A 14,322-nucleotide genomic window follows, 5' to 3' on the forward strand; every position below is an offset into this window, starting at 1 on the left:
TGGCACCTTAAGAGACTAACCAATTTATTTGAGCATAAGCTTTCGTGAGCTACAGACCGCTTCATCTGATGAAGTGAGCTGTAGCTCACGAAAGCTTATGATCAAATAAATTGGTTAGTCTCTAAGGTGCCACAAGTCCTCCTTTTCTTTTTGCGAATACAGACTAACACGGCTGTTACTCTGAAACCTGTCATTTTGAGAGAAAGGAAGCGTTTGAATATTTCCTCTACTTTCATAGAATCATAGAATATCAGGGTTGGAAGGGACCCCTGAAGGTCATCTAGTCCAACCCCCTGCTCGAAGCAGGACCAATTCCCAGTTAAATCATCCCAGCCAGGGCTTTGTCAAGCCTGACCTTAAAAACCTCTAAGGAAGGAGATTCTACCACCTCCCTAGGTAACGCATTCCAGTGTTTCACCACCCTCTTAGTGAAAAAGTTTTTCCTAATATCCAATCTAAACCTCCCCCACTGCAACTTGAGACCATTACTCCTCGTTCTGTCATCTGCTACCATTGAGAACAGTCTAGAGCCATCCTCTTTGGAACCCCCTTTCAGGTAGTTGAAAGCAGCTATCAAATCCCCCCTCATTCTTCTCTTCTGCAGGCTAAACAATCCCAGCTCCCTCAGCCTCTCCTCATAAGTCATGTGTTCGAGACCCCTAATCATTTTTGTTGCCCTTCGCTGGACTCTTTCCAATTTATCCACATCCTTCTTGTAGTGTGGGGCCCAAAACTGGACACAGTACTCCAGATGAGGCCTCACCAATGTCGAATAGAGGGGAACGATCACGTCCCTCGATCTGCTCGCTATGCCCCTACTTATACATCCCAAAATGCCATTGGCCTTCTTGGCAACAAGGGCACACTGCTGACTCATATCCAGCTTCTCGTCCACTGTCACCCCTAAGTCCTTTTCCGCAGAACTGCTGCCTAGCCATTCGGTCCCTAGTCTGTAGCTGTGCATTGGGTTCTTCCATCCTAAGTGCAGGACCCTGCACTTATCCTTATTGAACCTCATCAGATTTCTTTTGGCCCAATCCTCCAATTTGTCTAGGTCCTTCTGTATCCTATCCCTCCCCTCCAGCGTATCTACCACTCCTCCCAGTTTAGTATCATCCGCAAATTTGCTGAGAGTGCAATCCACACCATCCTCCAGATCATTTATGAAGATATTGAACAAAACCGGCCCCACGACCGACCCTTGGGGCACTCCACTTGATACCGGCTGCCAGCTAGACATGGAGCCATTGATCACTACCCGTTGAGCCCGACAATCTAGCCAGCTTTCTACCCACCTTATAGTGCATTCATCCAGCCCATACTTCCTTAACTTGCTGACAAGAATACTGTGGGAGACTGTGTCAAAAGCTTTGCTAAAGTCAAGAAACAATACATCCACTGCTTTCCCTTCATCCACAGAACCAGTAATCTCATCATAGAAGGCAATTAGATTAGTCAGGCATGACCTTCCCTTGGTGAATCCATGCTGGCTGTTCCTGATCACTTTCCTCTCATGCAAGTGCTTCAGGATTGATTCTTTGAGGACCTGCTCCATGATTTTTCCAGGGACTGAGGTGAGGCTGAGTGGCCTGTAGTTCCCTGGATCCTCCTTCTTCCCTTTTTTAAAGATTGGCACTACATTAGCCTTTTTCCAGTCATCCAGGACTTCCCCGGTTCGCCACGAGTTTTCAAAGATAATGGCCAGTGGCTCTGCAATCACAGCCGCCAATTCCTTCAGCACTCTCGGACGCAACTCGTCCGGCCCCATGGACTTGTGCACGTCCAGCTTTTCTAAATAGTCCCTAACCACCTCTATCTCCACAGAGGGCTGGCCATCTCTTCCGCATTTTGTGATGCCCAGCGCAGCAGTCTGGGAGCTGACCTTGTTAGTGAAAACAGAGGCAAAAAAAGCATTGAGTACATTAGCTTTTTCCACATCCTCTGTCACTAGGTTGCCTCCCTCATTCAGTAAGGGGCCCACACTTTCCTTGGCTTTCTTCTTGTTGCCAACATACCTGAAGAAACCCTTCTTGTTATTCTTGACATCTCTTGCTAGCTGCAGCTCCAGGTGTGATTTGGCCCTCCTGATATCATTCCTACATGCCCGAGCAATATTTTTATACTCTTCCCTGGTCATATGTCCAACCTTCCACTTCTTGTAAGCTTCTTTTTTATGTTTAAGATCCGCTACGATTTCACCATTAAGCCAAGCTGGTCGCCTGCCATATTTACTATTCTTTCGACTCATTGGGATGGTTTGTCCCTGTAACTTCAACAGGGATTCCTTGAAATACAGCCAGCTCTTCTGGACTCCCTTCCCCTTCAAGTTAGTCCCCCAGGGGATCCTGGCCATCCGTTCCCTGAGGGAGTCGAAGTCTGCTTTCCTGAAGTCCAGGGTCCGTATCCTGCTGCTTACCTTTCTTCCCTGCGTCAGGATCCTGAACTCAACCAACTTATGGTCACTGCCTCCCAGATTCCCATCCACTTTTGCTTCCCCCACTAATTCTACCCGGTTTGTGAGCAGCAGGTCAAGAAAAGCGCCCCCCCTAGTTGGCTCCTCTAGCACTTGCGCCAGGAAATTGTCCCCTACGCTTTCCAAAAACTTCCTGGATTGTCTATGCACCGCTGTATTGCTCTCCCAGCAGATATCAGGAAAATTAAAGTCACCCATGAGAATCAGGGCATGCGATCTAGTAGCTTCCGCGAGCTGCCGGAAGAAAGCCTCATCTACCTCATCCCCCTGGTCCGGTGGTCTATAGCAGACTTCCACCACTACATCACTCTTGTTGCACACACTTCTAAACTTAATCCAGAGACACTCGGGTTTTTCTACAGTTTCGTACCGGAGCTCTGAGCAGTCATACTGCTCCCTTACATACAGTGCTACTCCCCCACCTTTTCTGCCCTGCCTGTCCTTCCTGAACAGTTTATAACCGTCCATGACAGTACTCCAGTCATGTGAGTTATCTCACCAAGTCTCTGTTATTCCAATCACGTCATAGTTCTTTGACATCACCAGGACCTCCAGTTCTCCCTGCTTGTTACCAAGGCTTTGTGCATTTGTATATAAGCACTTGAGATAACCTGCTGATCGCCCCCCATTCTCAGTATGAGGTAGGAGCCCTCCCCTCACAGACATTCCTGCCTGTGCTTCCTCCTGGTATCCCGCTTTCCCACTTACCTCAGGGCTTTGGTCTCCTTCCCCCGGTGAACCTAGTTTAAAGCCCTCCTCACTAGGTTAGCCAGCCTGCTGGCAAAGATGCTCTTCCCTCTCTTCATAAGATGGAGCCCGTCTCTGCCCAGCACTCCTCCTTCATGGAACACCATCCCATGGTCAAAGAATCCAAAGCTTTCTCTCTGACACCACCTGCGTAGCCATTCGTTGACTTCCACGATTCGACGATCCCTTCCCAGGCCTTTTCCTTCCACGGGGAGGATGGACGAGAACACCACTTGCACCTCCAACTCCTTTATCCTTCTTCCCAGAGCCACGTAGTCCGCAGTGATCCACTCAAGGTCATTCTTGGCAGTATCATTGGTGCCCACGTGGAGAAGCAGGAAGGGGTAGCGATCCGAGGGCTTGATGAGTCTCGGCAGTCTCTCCGTCACATCGCAAATATTAGCCCCTGGCAAGCAGCAGACTTCTCGGTTTTCCTGGTCAGGGCGGCAGATAGATGACTCAGTCCCCCGGAGGAGAGAGTCCCCGACCACCACCACCCGCCTTCTCCTCTTGGGAGTGGTGGTCGTGGAACCCCCAACCTCAGGACATCGCATCTCATGCCTTCCAACCAGCGGAGTCTCCTTCTGCTTTCTCGCCCCAGACATATCATCTGGTCCACTCTCCGCAATGGTACCTGTGGAGAGAACATTTCCTCTGTGAAGAAGCTGAGAATGGGGAACCAGACATGACATGAATGAGAGCTCTTGTCTGCCAGACTCTGCCTGTCTTGCAAAGGAGGATGCATATTCCATTGGTTTTGTCCACTCACTCAAATGAAGAAATGTCTCAGCTCTTGTGTTTTCTTTCCCTTTCGTTAAATGGTTGATCAGTCCTGTTCCTCTGAGGAGTTGATGGTTTTTAAACAAGGAAACCTCCTCTCTCCCCCGCCTGTCTTTTTGTTTCATCCACCTGCTATGTCTTGTCATAACCCCCCCCCCCCACCCCCCCACCCCCCCGTTGTAAGCTGTTTGGGGCAGGGACTGTTTGGTACTTCATGGCTCTGTTCACCTAGTGCAAGGGACCCTGATCACTACCGTAATGCAAATAATGATAAGTGGAAACCCAAGGATGTGATGTGGGGAGGGGATGGGGCTGGTTTCTTTCCTTTTGGGGAGGAATGTTTTTACTATGTCTGTTGCTTTGGGGGTCAGAGCACAATCATTTAAGAGGATAGTTGACAGGGGAAGCTAGAGTACATTTTCCTTCCTCTGTGCCGCTCCCCCCGCAAATGAAAATTAGACTAGAAGGGTCAAATTTATTGCTGGCCTAAGCGGGTATAACTCCATTGACTTCCATGCAGTTGTGCCCACTTACACCTGCCATGAATTTTGCTCTGGGGTTGTATAGTGGAGGTTCTACAAGAATGCTACCCTGTAAATGGGGTGGGGGTGGGGGGTCTCCACACTCCTGCAGTCCTGCTCTGACTGTTAAAGGGCCAGTGACCACCATCCCTGCTAAGGAGTCTCTTCAAGCATTATATCCTCCACTTTCTTTTCTGTGTGTTTCTGTACTGAATGCACCCAGCTGTTCACTCTGTCCATTTTGTACTGAAGTTTGGCTTTGCATTATGAAAAATCCATGCCCTTGTAGGACCGCATGGTTGTCACTGATGCTTTGAATAACACGGCCAGTTGGAACTTCTTGATCATAATGGGGGTTAGACACCCTAAAGGCTCGGGCTCCTCCTGATACTTGGGCTAATCAAGAATCTCCTTTTAGCAATATATGGCCTGACACACAGCTGAGCAGTTCTGAGTGCAACCAGTAGAGGGCAATGGTATGTGTGTATGGTCCTTACAATGTTTCTATGCTTGAAATGAAGGGATTCAGACAATTTCTTTGTAAATCTCCTCTAGCCCTGTGAAGTTGTGTTTTACACTGTATTCCACACACCTTTGTCCAGCTGAGTTTAAAGGGACCTTGTTCAAGTTGAAAATCCTTTTTAATTAAAATCCTCTCCCATGTTTCTAATAACATCTTCAAAAGTTGAAATTGAGAAGTAAAGAAATCTAACTGACTTTCAGCATTTCTGCTGGCCTTGCATTTTAGATTTCACTCAGTCTGGCAACTGAAAGCAGACTTGTCAGTTTTATTGTTTGTTTCTAGTCTGTTTTCCTTTCCTGGTCTCATGCCCCGGCACAGTGCTGCAATGTTGTTGAGTTTTTTTAATTTCATGGGAATGTTGCTAGTAAGTTTTATAAAACTTTGTTGTTGCAAAAACCTAAATTTGGCTGAAATCTGACCTGCTGGGGCCCAATTTTGCTCCCATTCAAATCAACAAAACTTCCATTGGGTTCAGTGGGAGCATTCCAGTTCTTCGTTATTCCACAGGGTCTCTGAGGAATGCCACTGCCTTTGTATTTACCCCCTTGGGGAGTCCCTGTGTTAACGCTGCTGATCACATGGAGTGATATCCTGCTGCAGCTCTGTTGCATCAGCCATGACCATATATTGAGGGGGGACCCTTGAGTCCCAACAGGCAAGTGGAGAAAGTCCTGAGATGGGTGACAATTGCTAATACTGTTTCACTCAGAGTGGTGGTGCAGGATAGGGGTGCTGAACTGGTGGAAAGGAAAAACCCTGGCTTTATGCTATTCCCGGTGATGGAATCCTTGCAACTGGGGCTTTGCACAGGAGGGTGCTCAGAGACAGGGCAGGTGAGTTTTGGCTGGATTTTGTTTAAAGGATGGAGAGTAACACTGACCAGCTGTGACTTGTCCTCACGTAGGTTTACGTCACCTATAACGGGCAGGAGTGCACTGGCCTGGTAGAGCAACACAGTCAGCTGAGTGATGAGGTGAAGGTGCTGCTCCTTGAGCAGGGACTGCACACCTGCTGGAAGACAGAGGATGTGAGACTGGCTCAGATGCAAAGATCGCCGCCCCCTACCCTTCCGATGGACCATAGTCCTGCCACTGCGATGGACCATAGTCCTGCCAATGGATCAGTTCAGAGATCGGTTTCTAGGAATATCGATGTACCTAAAAGGTATGTGTCCTTGGCTGCTTGGTGCTTTTAGCTTTGGAGACTGATTCTGGTTCATCTTGCCTGGTTCAACAGCTGGGTTTGCGCACTGGTTGCTTACAGAATCCCTCTTCTCTTTCTGTTCTAAACTAGTATGTAGTGTTGCTGAGAGCTGTTTAACAGCGGCTGGATTCTACTGCAGAGGTGGCCGCATTTCCATGCGGGGGTGAAATGATCCCTGTGTATAGTTTATAAAATGCCCTGGAATCCTATAGTATAAAGCATATTTCTGGAAACAGTTGCGCATGGCTACATAAAATGTGAGATGCTGAATTCTGGTTCTGCTCAGTGTCACTATGGCTAAAATAGAATCAAAGTCCCCTGGGTTGGGAGGATGTAGTAAAAATCTAGCAGGAGTCTGCAGAGGAGCTGTTAGATTGCACTGGAAGCTCAAAATAATGCAGAGGCGTTAATTCTAGAATGGTCCTTAGTGTTGTTCACCCAGAGCAGTAAAATGCTGTTTGTTTCAGTGTATGATGAGAAATGAACCGTCTCCCACCTCTGCCTTGTTCGTACGCGGGATGAGACCACGTCATTGTAACATACTGTGTCAGCCTCTCCAAAGGGTGGATTATCCAGAGTGCTGTTGAATTTAGGATTAAGAGGATATTTTTATGGTGGTTTAGGAGAAAAAAAAAGTTCTCTTTTAAAGCAAACTTCCCTAGTTGCAAGTTAAAAATCGCTCTGGTCCTGTTTGGCCCCGGGGACAGCAGAGTGGGGAGAGGTTACGGGGGAAAGAGACATGTGGCGAGCCATGCAGCCTCAGTGTGTGAACACTTTAGGACTGGGAAGCTAAGCAGGTTCAGGTCTGATCAGTGGTTGGATGTGTGACTTCCAAGGGAACCTCTTGGAAGCAGAGGAAGTTAGCCGCCGCTAACCGTAGACAGCTGGATTGTTTTCTGAACCCTGGCCTCTCTGTGGCGCTAGGGGCAACATGTTGCTACAGTGGTTGTGTAAATGCCTGATAATTTAAACAGAGGCCCTAGTCATTTTGTGGAGCAGTTCTTACCCCCAGAGCCACTGTTCACGTACCTCTACAATAATCCTCAATTTTGACTTCCACTTAAACCGTTAAATACAAAGGTCTCTCCCGAGCCCCAGCCTCTGTTCCCTGGTCTGTGCTGCACTGATGCTTTCATAAGCATGAATTTGGGAGCAGCGGTATAGCTCATGCTGTGAGTAGGCAGTGTCCCCACCCAGGTGCTCGCTTTACTGGGGTTCTGGGGGAGGGACAGACACCTCGGACTCAGGGCTGGATTTTTAAAGGTATTTAGGTGGTTAAAGATGCACTGGGAGGCACTTTTGAAAATCCCACTGGATGTCTCTTGCCATCTTTAGGCATCTAAATTCCTCTTAGGATCTGGGCTTGACTCCAGATGGGTAACTGTGCTTTCTATATACAGGAAGGCACACTGGGGTCCTGTAGAAAGGAAGGAGGTACCCAAAGGCAGCAATGATCATTAGAACCCCGTGGGTCCAATCAGCCCCAAGTGTAACACCTTTGGGCTCTGTGTTTGCTCCCATGGCCCTTTTGATTATATGGGGTCTTTGAAATAGAATCCTCACCTTGTCTCCTGAATATCTGCCTTCCCCTCCCCCACTGAAGTCTTTAATGGTTCTCTGTCTCCTGGCGCAGGAAGTCCGATGCTGCTGTGGAAATGGACGAGATGATGGCAGCTATGGTGCTGACTAGCTTGTCCTGCAGCCCTGTGGTGCAGAGCCCGCCCAGCCGTGAAAGCAGCATGCCGGGTAAGTCCGACTGTGCAGCTGGACGCTGGGGTCCCAAATCTGCCTGACTCTGTATTGCAGCAACTGGAGGCTGAATTAAATTGCTTTTGTGGTGCCCCCGAAGAAGGAGGGGAAAACTGCTCACCTCAAACAATAAGTTTTCCCAGGTAACCAGAGCCCCAAGTGCAATGTGAACAGATTGCTGTCTGACTGCCACGTCTGTCTCGTTGCACACTCTGGTGTCCCAGCATGCTCTCTGCTGGTGATGTCGCCCTCACCATGAAACTCTGCCGCAGACTGGAGCCAGCCTTTGGGGTCAGGTACATAGAGAGGCCCCGTGCTGCAGTGAGTAAGCCACTGGGCGGGAAGTCAGTTGTCTGACCCATTCTAATGTATCTCCGGATTGAGAATGTGGCTGGAGATGTTCTCTGTCTGTGCTGGTGAAGGAATGAATGGTGGGGACTCGACGGCTGTGGGTACGTACAGAGCTCTGCCTGCACAGCTGTGTTGGTGAGGGGACATCCTCTGCCCGATGTCGCTGTGCCAGCAGAAGCCCCTCGTGTAGACGCATTGTTCTGGCAGACCTGCCCTCTTCCCGGTGTGGGGCAGCTGGAATAAACCAGGCTGGTAAAAGCCCAGGTTTGCTGGTAGAGGCTGCGTCCACACTGGGAGCACTGTAGCAGTAGAGTACAGTATGCTGCCATGTACCCGAAACCCTGTTGTCTGAACCTCTACATTATCTGAAGCCCTTCCTTGCCCCCCACCGACCTGATGGTGGGGGACGAGGAAGGGGGTCAGATAATGTGGAGGTTTGGGTAAGAGAGCACAGACCCCCAGCCAGGACTGTGAGGGGGAGGGGGGGCAAGAGGAGACCCCGGCCGCGGGGGAGGCCACGCTGCTGCTGAATGGTTCCTGTGGCAGCTCGGGGAGCCCTCTGCCGCCCCACTGTGACGGGAGTGAGTGAGCAGGGCTGTGACAGCAAAGCTGCAGAGGGCTCCCTGTGCTGCCGAAGGGCCGGTGGCACCCGATCCCTGCAGGCACCAGGTGCAGGGAAGCCTGCGGTTTTGGCGGGGCAGAGCAGAGTCCTGGCCGGGACTGTGAGGAAGAGGAGGATGAGCCCATGGGCGAGGCCAATCTGCTGGTGAATGGCTGAATGGCTTTTGCCCTCTCGAGTATCCAAATAAAATCCATGTCCCCTCTGCTGTCTGGCTAATCGGGAGTGGGCATGTGCCTCTGTTGGTAAAGTGCTCCTAGCGTGGACAGGTGCAAGTCAACGGTTACCTTGCTCCATGGCATGTAGCTGTCGTGGGACAGCCTGCCTGCAGAGGGAGAGCAATCTCCCAGGGTGATGGGGCCAGTCTCATAGGGTGTTGGAATATCAGGACAGAGACCTCGAAACTGAGCTCCATATTTGTGAGGAGTTGGTGTACCAGGTTCCTCATGGCGACCTTTGTTACTAAGCACATGGGCTGTATTAGCTGGAGCTCTTCCAGGTTATCATTCCTAGACCTAAGGAATAGCAGTGATGGAACCTGAAGGGTTAGCGTGGACGCTGCCAGGCTGTGCCCGATAGGATGGGATGTGATCTTCTGGCCTGTCAGAGATGGATGTGGGCAATGTTTGCTGTTGTGGCTATTTCGGGTTCCAGCTGAGCTGAAGACTCTCAAAGGACCCAAGGCTGTGGACAGCCTTAACAATCTGAGAGCAGGTGCCCTCGAAGCAGAAGAAGCAAGTTCTTTAAAGTGCTTCCCTCTTCCTCCTAGCATCACCATAGTCTTGCCAGGGCTCAGTTCGAGCCTGCTGCTTTCCATCCAGCTGCTAATTGTAGCTAAGTGCTGGGAGATGGTGCCGATTGCATTGGCTGTAGAGCTGGGTGGTGTCTGTGCATTCAGCCTGCATTTTCCCAGCAGCATCCTGTAGACCTGGAATAAAATGCGGGAGAGGATTGAGACTGCAGGGGTGGGGAGGTTGGAGGGGTCCGTGATGACCCTGTGAGCTCAGTCTGAGAGGAAGGACTTGAGCCATTTTCAAGTGTTTCCAGGCACCTTTGCAACTTCTTGGAGGCTGGAGAAGTGTCTTTGGTGAGGAACGGCAAGTGAGTCAAATGCAGCAGAGAGGTGCAGCCAGCTGACTGGCTGGAATTCCCCTGTCAGTGAGCGGGAGGAGGCCATTTACCAGGTGCTATGTCTGACCCATGCCCTGGCCCATCCTGACTGAGAGGGATCCAGTATACTGACAGCTGTTAGCTTCTTGGTTAGACTTGAGTCTAATTCCCAGCTCCTTAGCAAGTCACATAACCCTCTGCGCCTCAGGTTCCAGGTCTGTGCAATATGGTCTATGACTGAAAGGCATTTTATTGTACGAGCACCGGCTTTTATTTTAAATATTCCTACTGGGCTTGTTAATTTTGTTTTTTCATATTTTTGATCCAAAAGTTCTGTAAAGTAACCTTTTTAAACCCTTCCCTACTTCAGAGAAATGCACAGGGTCTGGTTCTGACCTCGCTCATGCTGGTGTCTGTCAGGAGAACATGAGGTCCGGATCCCGCTTATAATATTACAAAGGGGAAAAATGCCAGGGACATGGCCGTTCTGCAGAAGTGTCCCATGGCACGTGTTGGACAGCAGCAGATCATGTTCTGTGTATCTCCTGCAGAGGGACCTTTACTGGGCTTTTGATACAAATCCCTGCGTAAGTGGGTCTGGGTGTCGTGAGCAGCATGCGGCTGGGAGGATAGTGTAGCTTAATGTGTTGAATTCCTCCCGGAAAGCCTGAGTTATGAGTGCCGGGAGCCCCTGTTTTAATTGGGAGATGGCTCTTCAGGCTGGCCCCCTCCTCCTCTTATTTATTTGGAATTGTTTGTTCTAATTATCAGGCCTAACAGATTGGGATGAACCAACTAAGAATTGGGGGGTGAGGGGGACTGGCTTTCCAAAAGAGTCTGCACATGGGAGTGCTGGCTGTTCAGAAGCTGTGGGGCTCCGTGAGCAGGGTGCTTTGGGACAGCCGCTTTAATGCGGTCTTGCTGAACGGCTGGCCAAGCTGGGAGGCCATGTATATTTCTCGAGAGAGAGAGAGAGAGAGAGAGAGAGGAGAGCGTAACCCTGCCCGCAGCTGCCATGTACGATAGAGCGGCAGGACCTATTCTGGGAGCCACAGGCATGGGAGCACAGAGTGGCCCGGCTCCTTTTTTTTTAGCGGCGGCTCCATTCCCAAGTAGTCAAGTGGATACAGGTGGTTAAAAATAGATGTCTGCAGCTGTGGGAAATCTGCATGTCCTGTCACTAACTCATTCTCTGCACGCAGACTTGGCTCTAGCTAGCAACAGGCAAGTCCTCGAGGGGCTAGGCCTGTGAGTTTCTGCCGCAGCCCTGTCCGGAACGCTTGGACATGGAAACCGGGTTAAAGCGGAATAAATGAACTTGCATTCAGACCATGCGTCACTAAAGGCACAGCTAAGCTCTTCCAAGGTGAGGGTGCGTTCAGGGCAGCTACGCCAGTGTCCCACGTTATAAAGCACATTCCCCTAGAGAGCAGCTGTGTATCGCTGAACAGCCCAGCAGCCTCCGGGCCCTGAACTGAAAAAGACGCTGCAAGAGTCCATATAATCAGCCCTCTGTGCCATCTGGGGAAAAGTTTGTCTTCAGGTCGATGGAGGCTTTTGGTTCCTGGGGGAGTAAATCTCCATGCCAAACCAGATTCCCAGGTCTGGCTGGCCAGTGATGGTGTGAGAGAGGCTTTGTCGTGGTATTTCAGCCCTCCTGTTGCCACCGTGGCCAAAACCTGTAGCTGCAGAACTGTTGGGAGAAGGAGGAGGAAGATTCTCTGCTCTTCTCTGACATCTTCCATCCAGGGCTCTCAAAATGCTTTGCGACTGTGATTAAATGAGGTAGGCAGCATTAGCTGCATTTTACGGAAGGAGACGCGAAGCCAGAGGGAGGCACCGGGCCACGCAGTGAATCGTTGGTAGAGCTGGGTATAGAATCCAGGGCTCCTGGCTCGCAGCCCTGTGCAGCGGGGAGAAGGTAAAGGTTACACACGTTGTTTTGATCCTGAAGCCTGTGGTTTAAGTTTTGGGCCAAAGGTCTCTGTTCTGGTTGCATCCACGCCATCCTTAATGGCGCCGTAACCCAGGGGGAAGCACGTTATGTGTCTCCCCACCGTGCCTGATCCACAGCAGATGGGAGTGTTACAGGGCCTGGCGCTCGGTAGAGCTGTAGAGACAGATGCTCCTAGCTCCAGAGGTCCGTGATTCGGTCCTGGGTGTTGATCAAGATGAAGGTAACCGAACAGACTGAATGGAGAGGGGCAGGGGGGCTGGGAGCAGAGCTACCGCATCCCGCAGGCAGGAGCTGTGTTCGTACCTGTCAGTTTTCATGTCTGTTCCCTTCTCCTCTTCCCCCTGGCTCAGCGTCCCAGGCAGCCTGCGACGCCTGGAAGGAGAGCGGCGACGTTTCAGACAGTGGCAGCAGCACCACCAGTGGTCACTGGAGTGGCGGAAGCGACATCTCCACCCCGTCACCCCCGCATCCCGAAGCCAGCCCCAAGTACTCGAGCGAGGCCTTGAGCTCCCCGCAGGCCGACGATGGCTTTGAGACAGACTCGGATCCCTTTCTTCTCGATGAGCCTGCCCCAAGAAAGAGAAAGGTACCGAGGGCAGGGGGAACTGTGCTGTGAACTCTCAGTCATGGGATCTGCTGCCTGGTAAAACTGACAAGGTGTTGGTAAGTTTCACTCTGACTCTGAAGCTAGCAGGAGAGAGTGGAAGCAAAGTGCCTCTTACTAACCCCTGGCAAGCTTCACCTTGAGATCCCAGAGCAGAAGGGGTGCTGGGGATGGGAGAAGGGAAGAGACCCCAGGAATGCAAAGGGGATTGGCGGGGAAGAAGAGACAGTAGCCCAAGGGTCAGTTGCCTGCCATCTCCCCAGATCCTGCTAGTGGCTCCAGAGTTCTCCCTGCTCCCATTCACTCCTGTCCTTTACTCATCAGCATTTCCCACTCTGCCTGATATCTGTGACCAGAGCAGGGAGCCGGGGCGGTTGGGGAGTACTCCGTTCCATGCATGGAGCTCTTTCTCGGCTCAGTTCCCTCCTCTGTCCACATGGGCCAGGTGGAGCAGGTGCACTGATCGTCAAAGGGGCTGGGGGAGGGGGAAAATAATGTATGGGAGACAAGTCCACTTTAGGGCAAGAGAAAGAGGAGCAGAGAGGGAGAAACAGGCAGGATGGGAGGGCAGAAATAAATCCAGATAACTGGAGTCTTCCTTGTGTCTGGCTGAAACTTGGCACCTCGTGAACTGGCACCTTGAGAGGGCCAGGGAGGCCCAGGAATGTGTGTGGGGTGGATGGGACAAAACGGCAGCATCATGCAGACTGTTTTCAGTGATCCTGAGTGAATCTTAATTCTCTGGGGCTGTTTCTGTCCCTTCGGAGCAGGGCTGGGGTGTAACCTTTCCGTGACGTGGGGCTGTCTTTTTCCTAGAATTCGGTGAAGGTGATGTACAAGTGCCTGTGGCCAAACTGTGGTAAAGTACTGCGATCCATTGTCGGTATCAAGCGTCACATCAAGACCCAGCACCTTGGGTAAGACCTTGAATGGCGATTAACCTGCAGAACCCAAGCAGGGTCTGAGGGGCTGGGGGCAGAAGGAAGAAGGAATTTCAGAGGCTCACAGAATTAAAAGTCGGAAAAGATTTGGTAGATCATTGAGATTATCCCTCGGAAAGGCAGGACATAGTCTCCCAATTGAGGATATATTGGGTATCAAACTGGTACTGCCCTGGCCTGTGTGAAATGCGTTTGGAAGTTCTCAGTCCAGTGCCCACCAGTCATCCATGTCACCAAAGCCACCATCATTGTTGTCCCTATGTGTCTGCAGCCTCTGCAATGAGGCCAAGGGTTGAAGGGGCCCTGGAGAATGAACTTCCCTCTCATCCTTGAAGAGGAATCCCTTTGGGGCAGGTCTAACACACTGCGGCTGTTTGGTGGGTAAAGCTCGTCAGTCTCCAGAGCTGTGGGTGCAGTACCTGTCACCAGTGCTTAGGGCAGATGCCAAAGGATTTTCTGCTGCACTTGACCTTCACTAAACCTGCTGCTTGGGCTAGTAGGGAACGCAGGAAACTACCCTGGCTAGAGAATTGCTGCTGGCCCAGATGGCTGATGGCTGCCATAACCTGCTTTCCAGCCCTCCCCTCTCCCTCTCGGACACCACTGAGATGGGCCCTGTACGGTAGCTCAGGGCTGCGTTGCCCACCCCAACCCTTGCCTTCTGTGCTCTTCTCCATCTTTCCTTTTCTCCCTTCCCCATTTCTCTGTGTCCCTCTTCCCTCATGTTTCCTGCTCTCTTGCTCT

The 14,322-nt window shown here is 50.9% G+C and overlaps 1 protein-coding gene across 5 annotated transcripts in view; it reads left to right on the forward strand.

Annotated features, from left to right (window-relative positions):
• ZNF395 (zinc finger protein 395) overlaps positions 1-14,322 on the forward strand; it is a 54,650-nt gene that overhangs the window by 18,493 nt on the left and 21,835 nt on the right. For all 5 annotated transcript variants that reach the window (XM_073335602.2, XM_073335607.2, XM_073335605.2 and 2 more), the window contains 4 exons: positions 5,949-6,208; positions 7,881-7,993; positions 12,384-12,619; positions 13,454-13,554. In XM_073335602.2, coding sequence (XP_073191703.1) covers positions 5,949-6,208; positions 7,881-7,993; positions 12,384-12,619; positions 13,454-13,554 — 710 coding nt within the window. The remainder of the gene's footprint in view (positions 1-5,948; positions 6,209-7,880; positions 7,994-12,383; positions 12,620-13,453; positions 13,555-14,322) is intronic.

This window comes from Lepidochelys kempii, chromosome 3 (genome assembly GCF_965140285.1).
Source record: "Lepidochelys kempii isolate rLepKem1 chromosome 3, rLepKem1.hap1, whole genome shotgun sequence".
In the NCBI taxonomy this organism is placed as follows: domain Eukaryota; kingdom Metazoa; phylum Chordata; order Testudines; family Cheloniidae; genus Lepidochelys; species Lepidochelys kempii.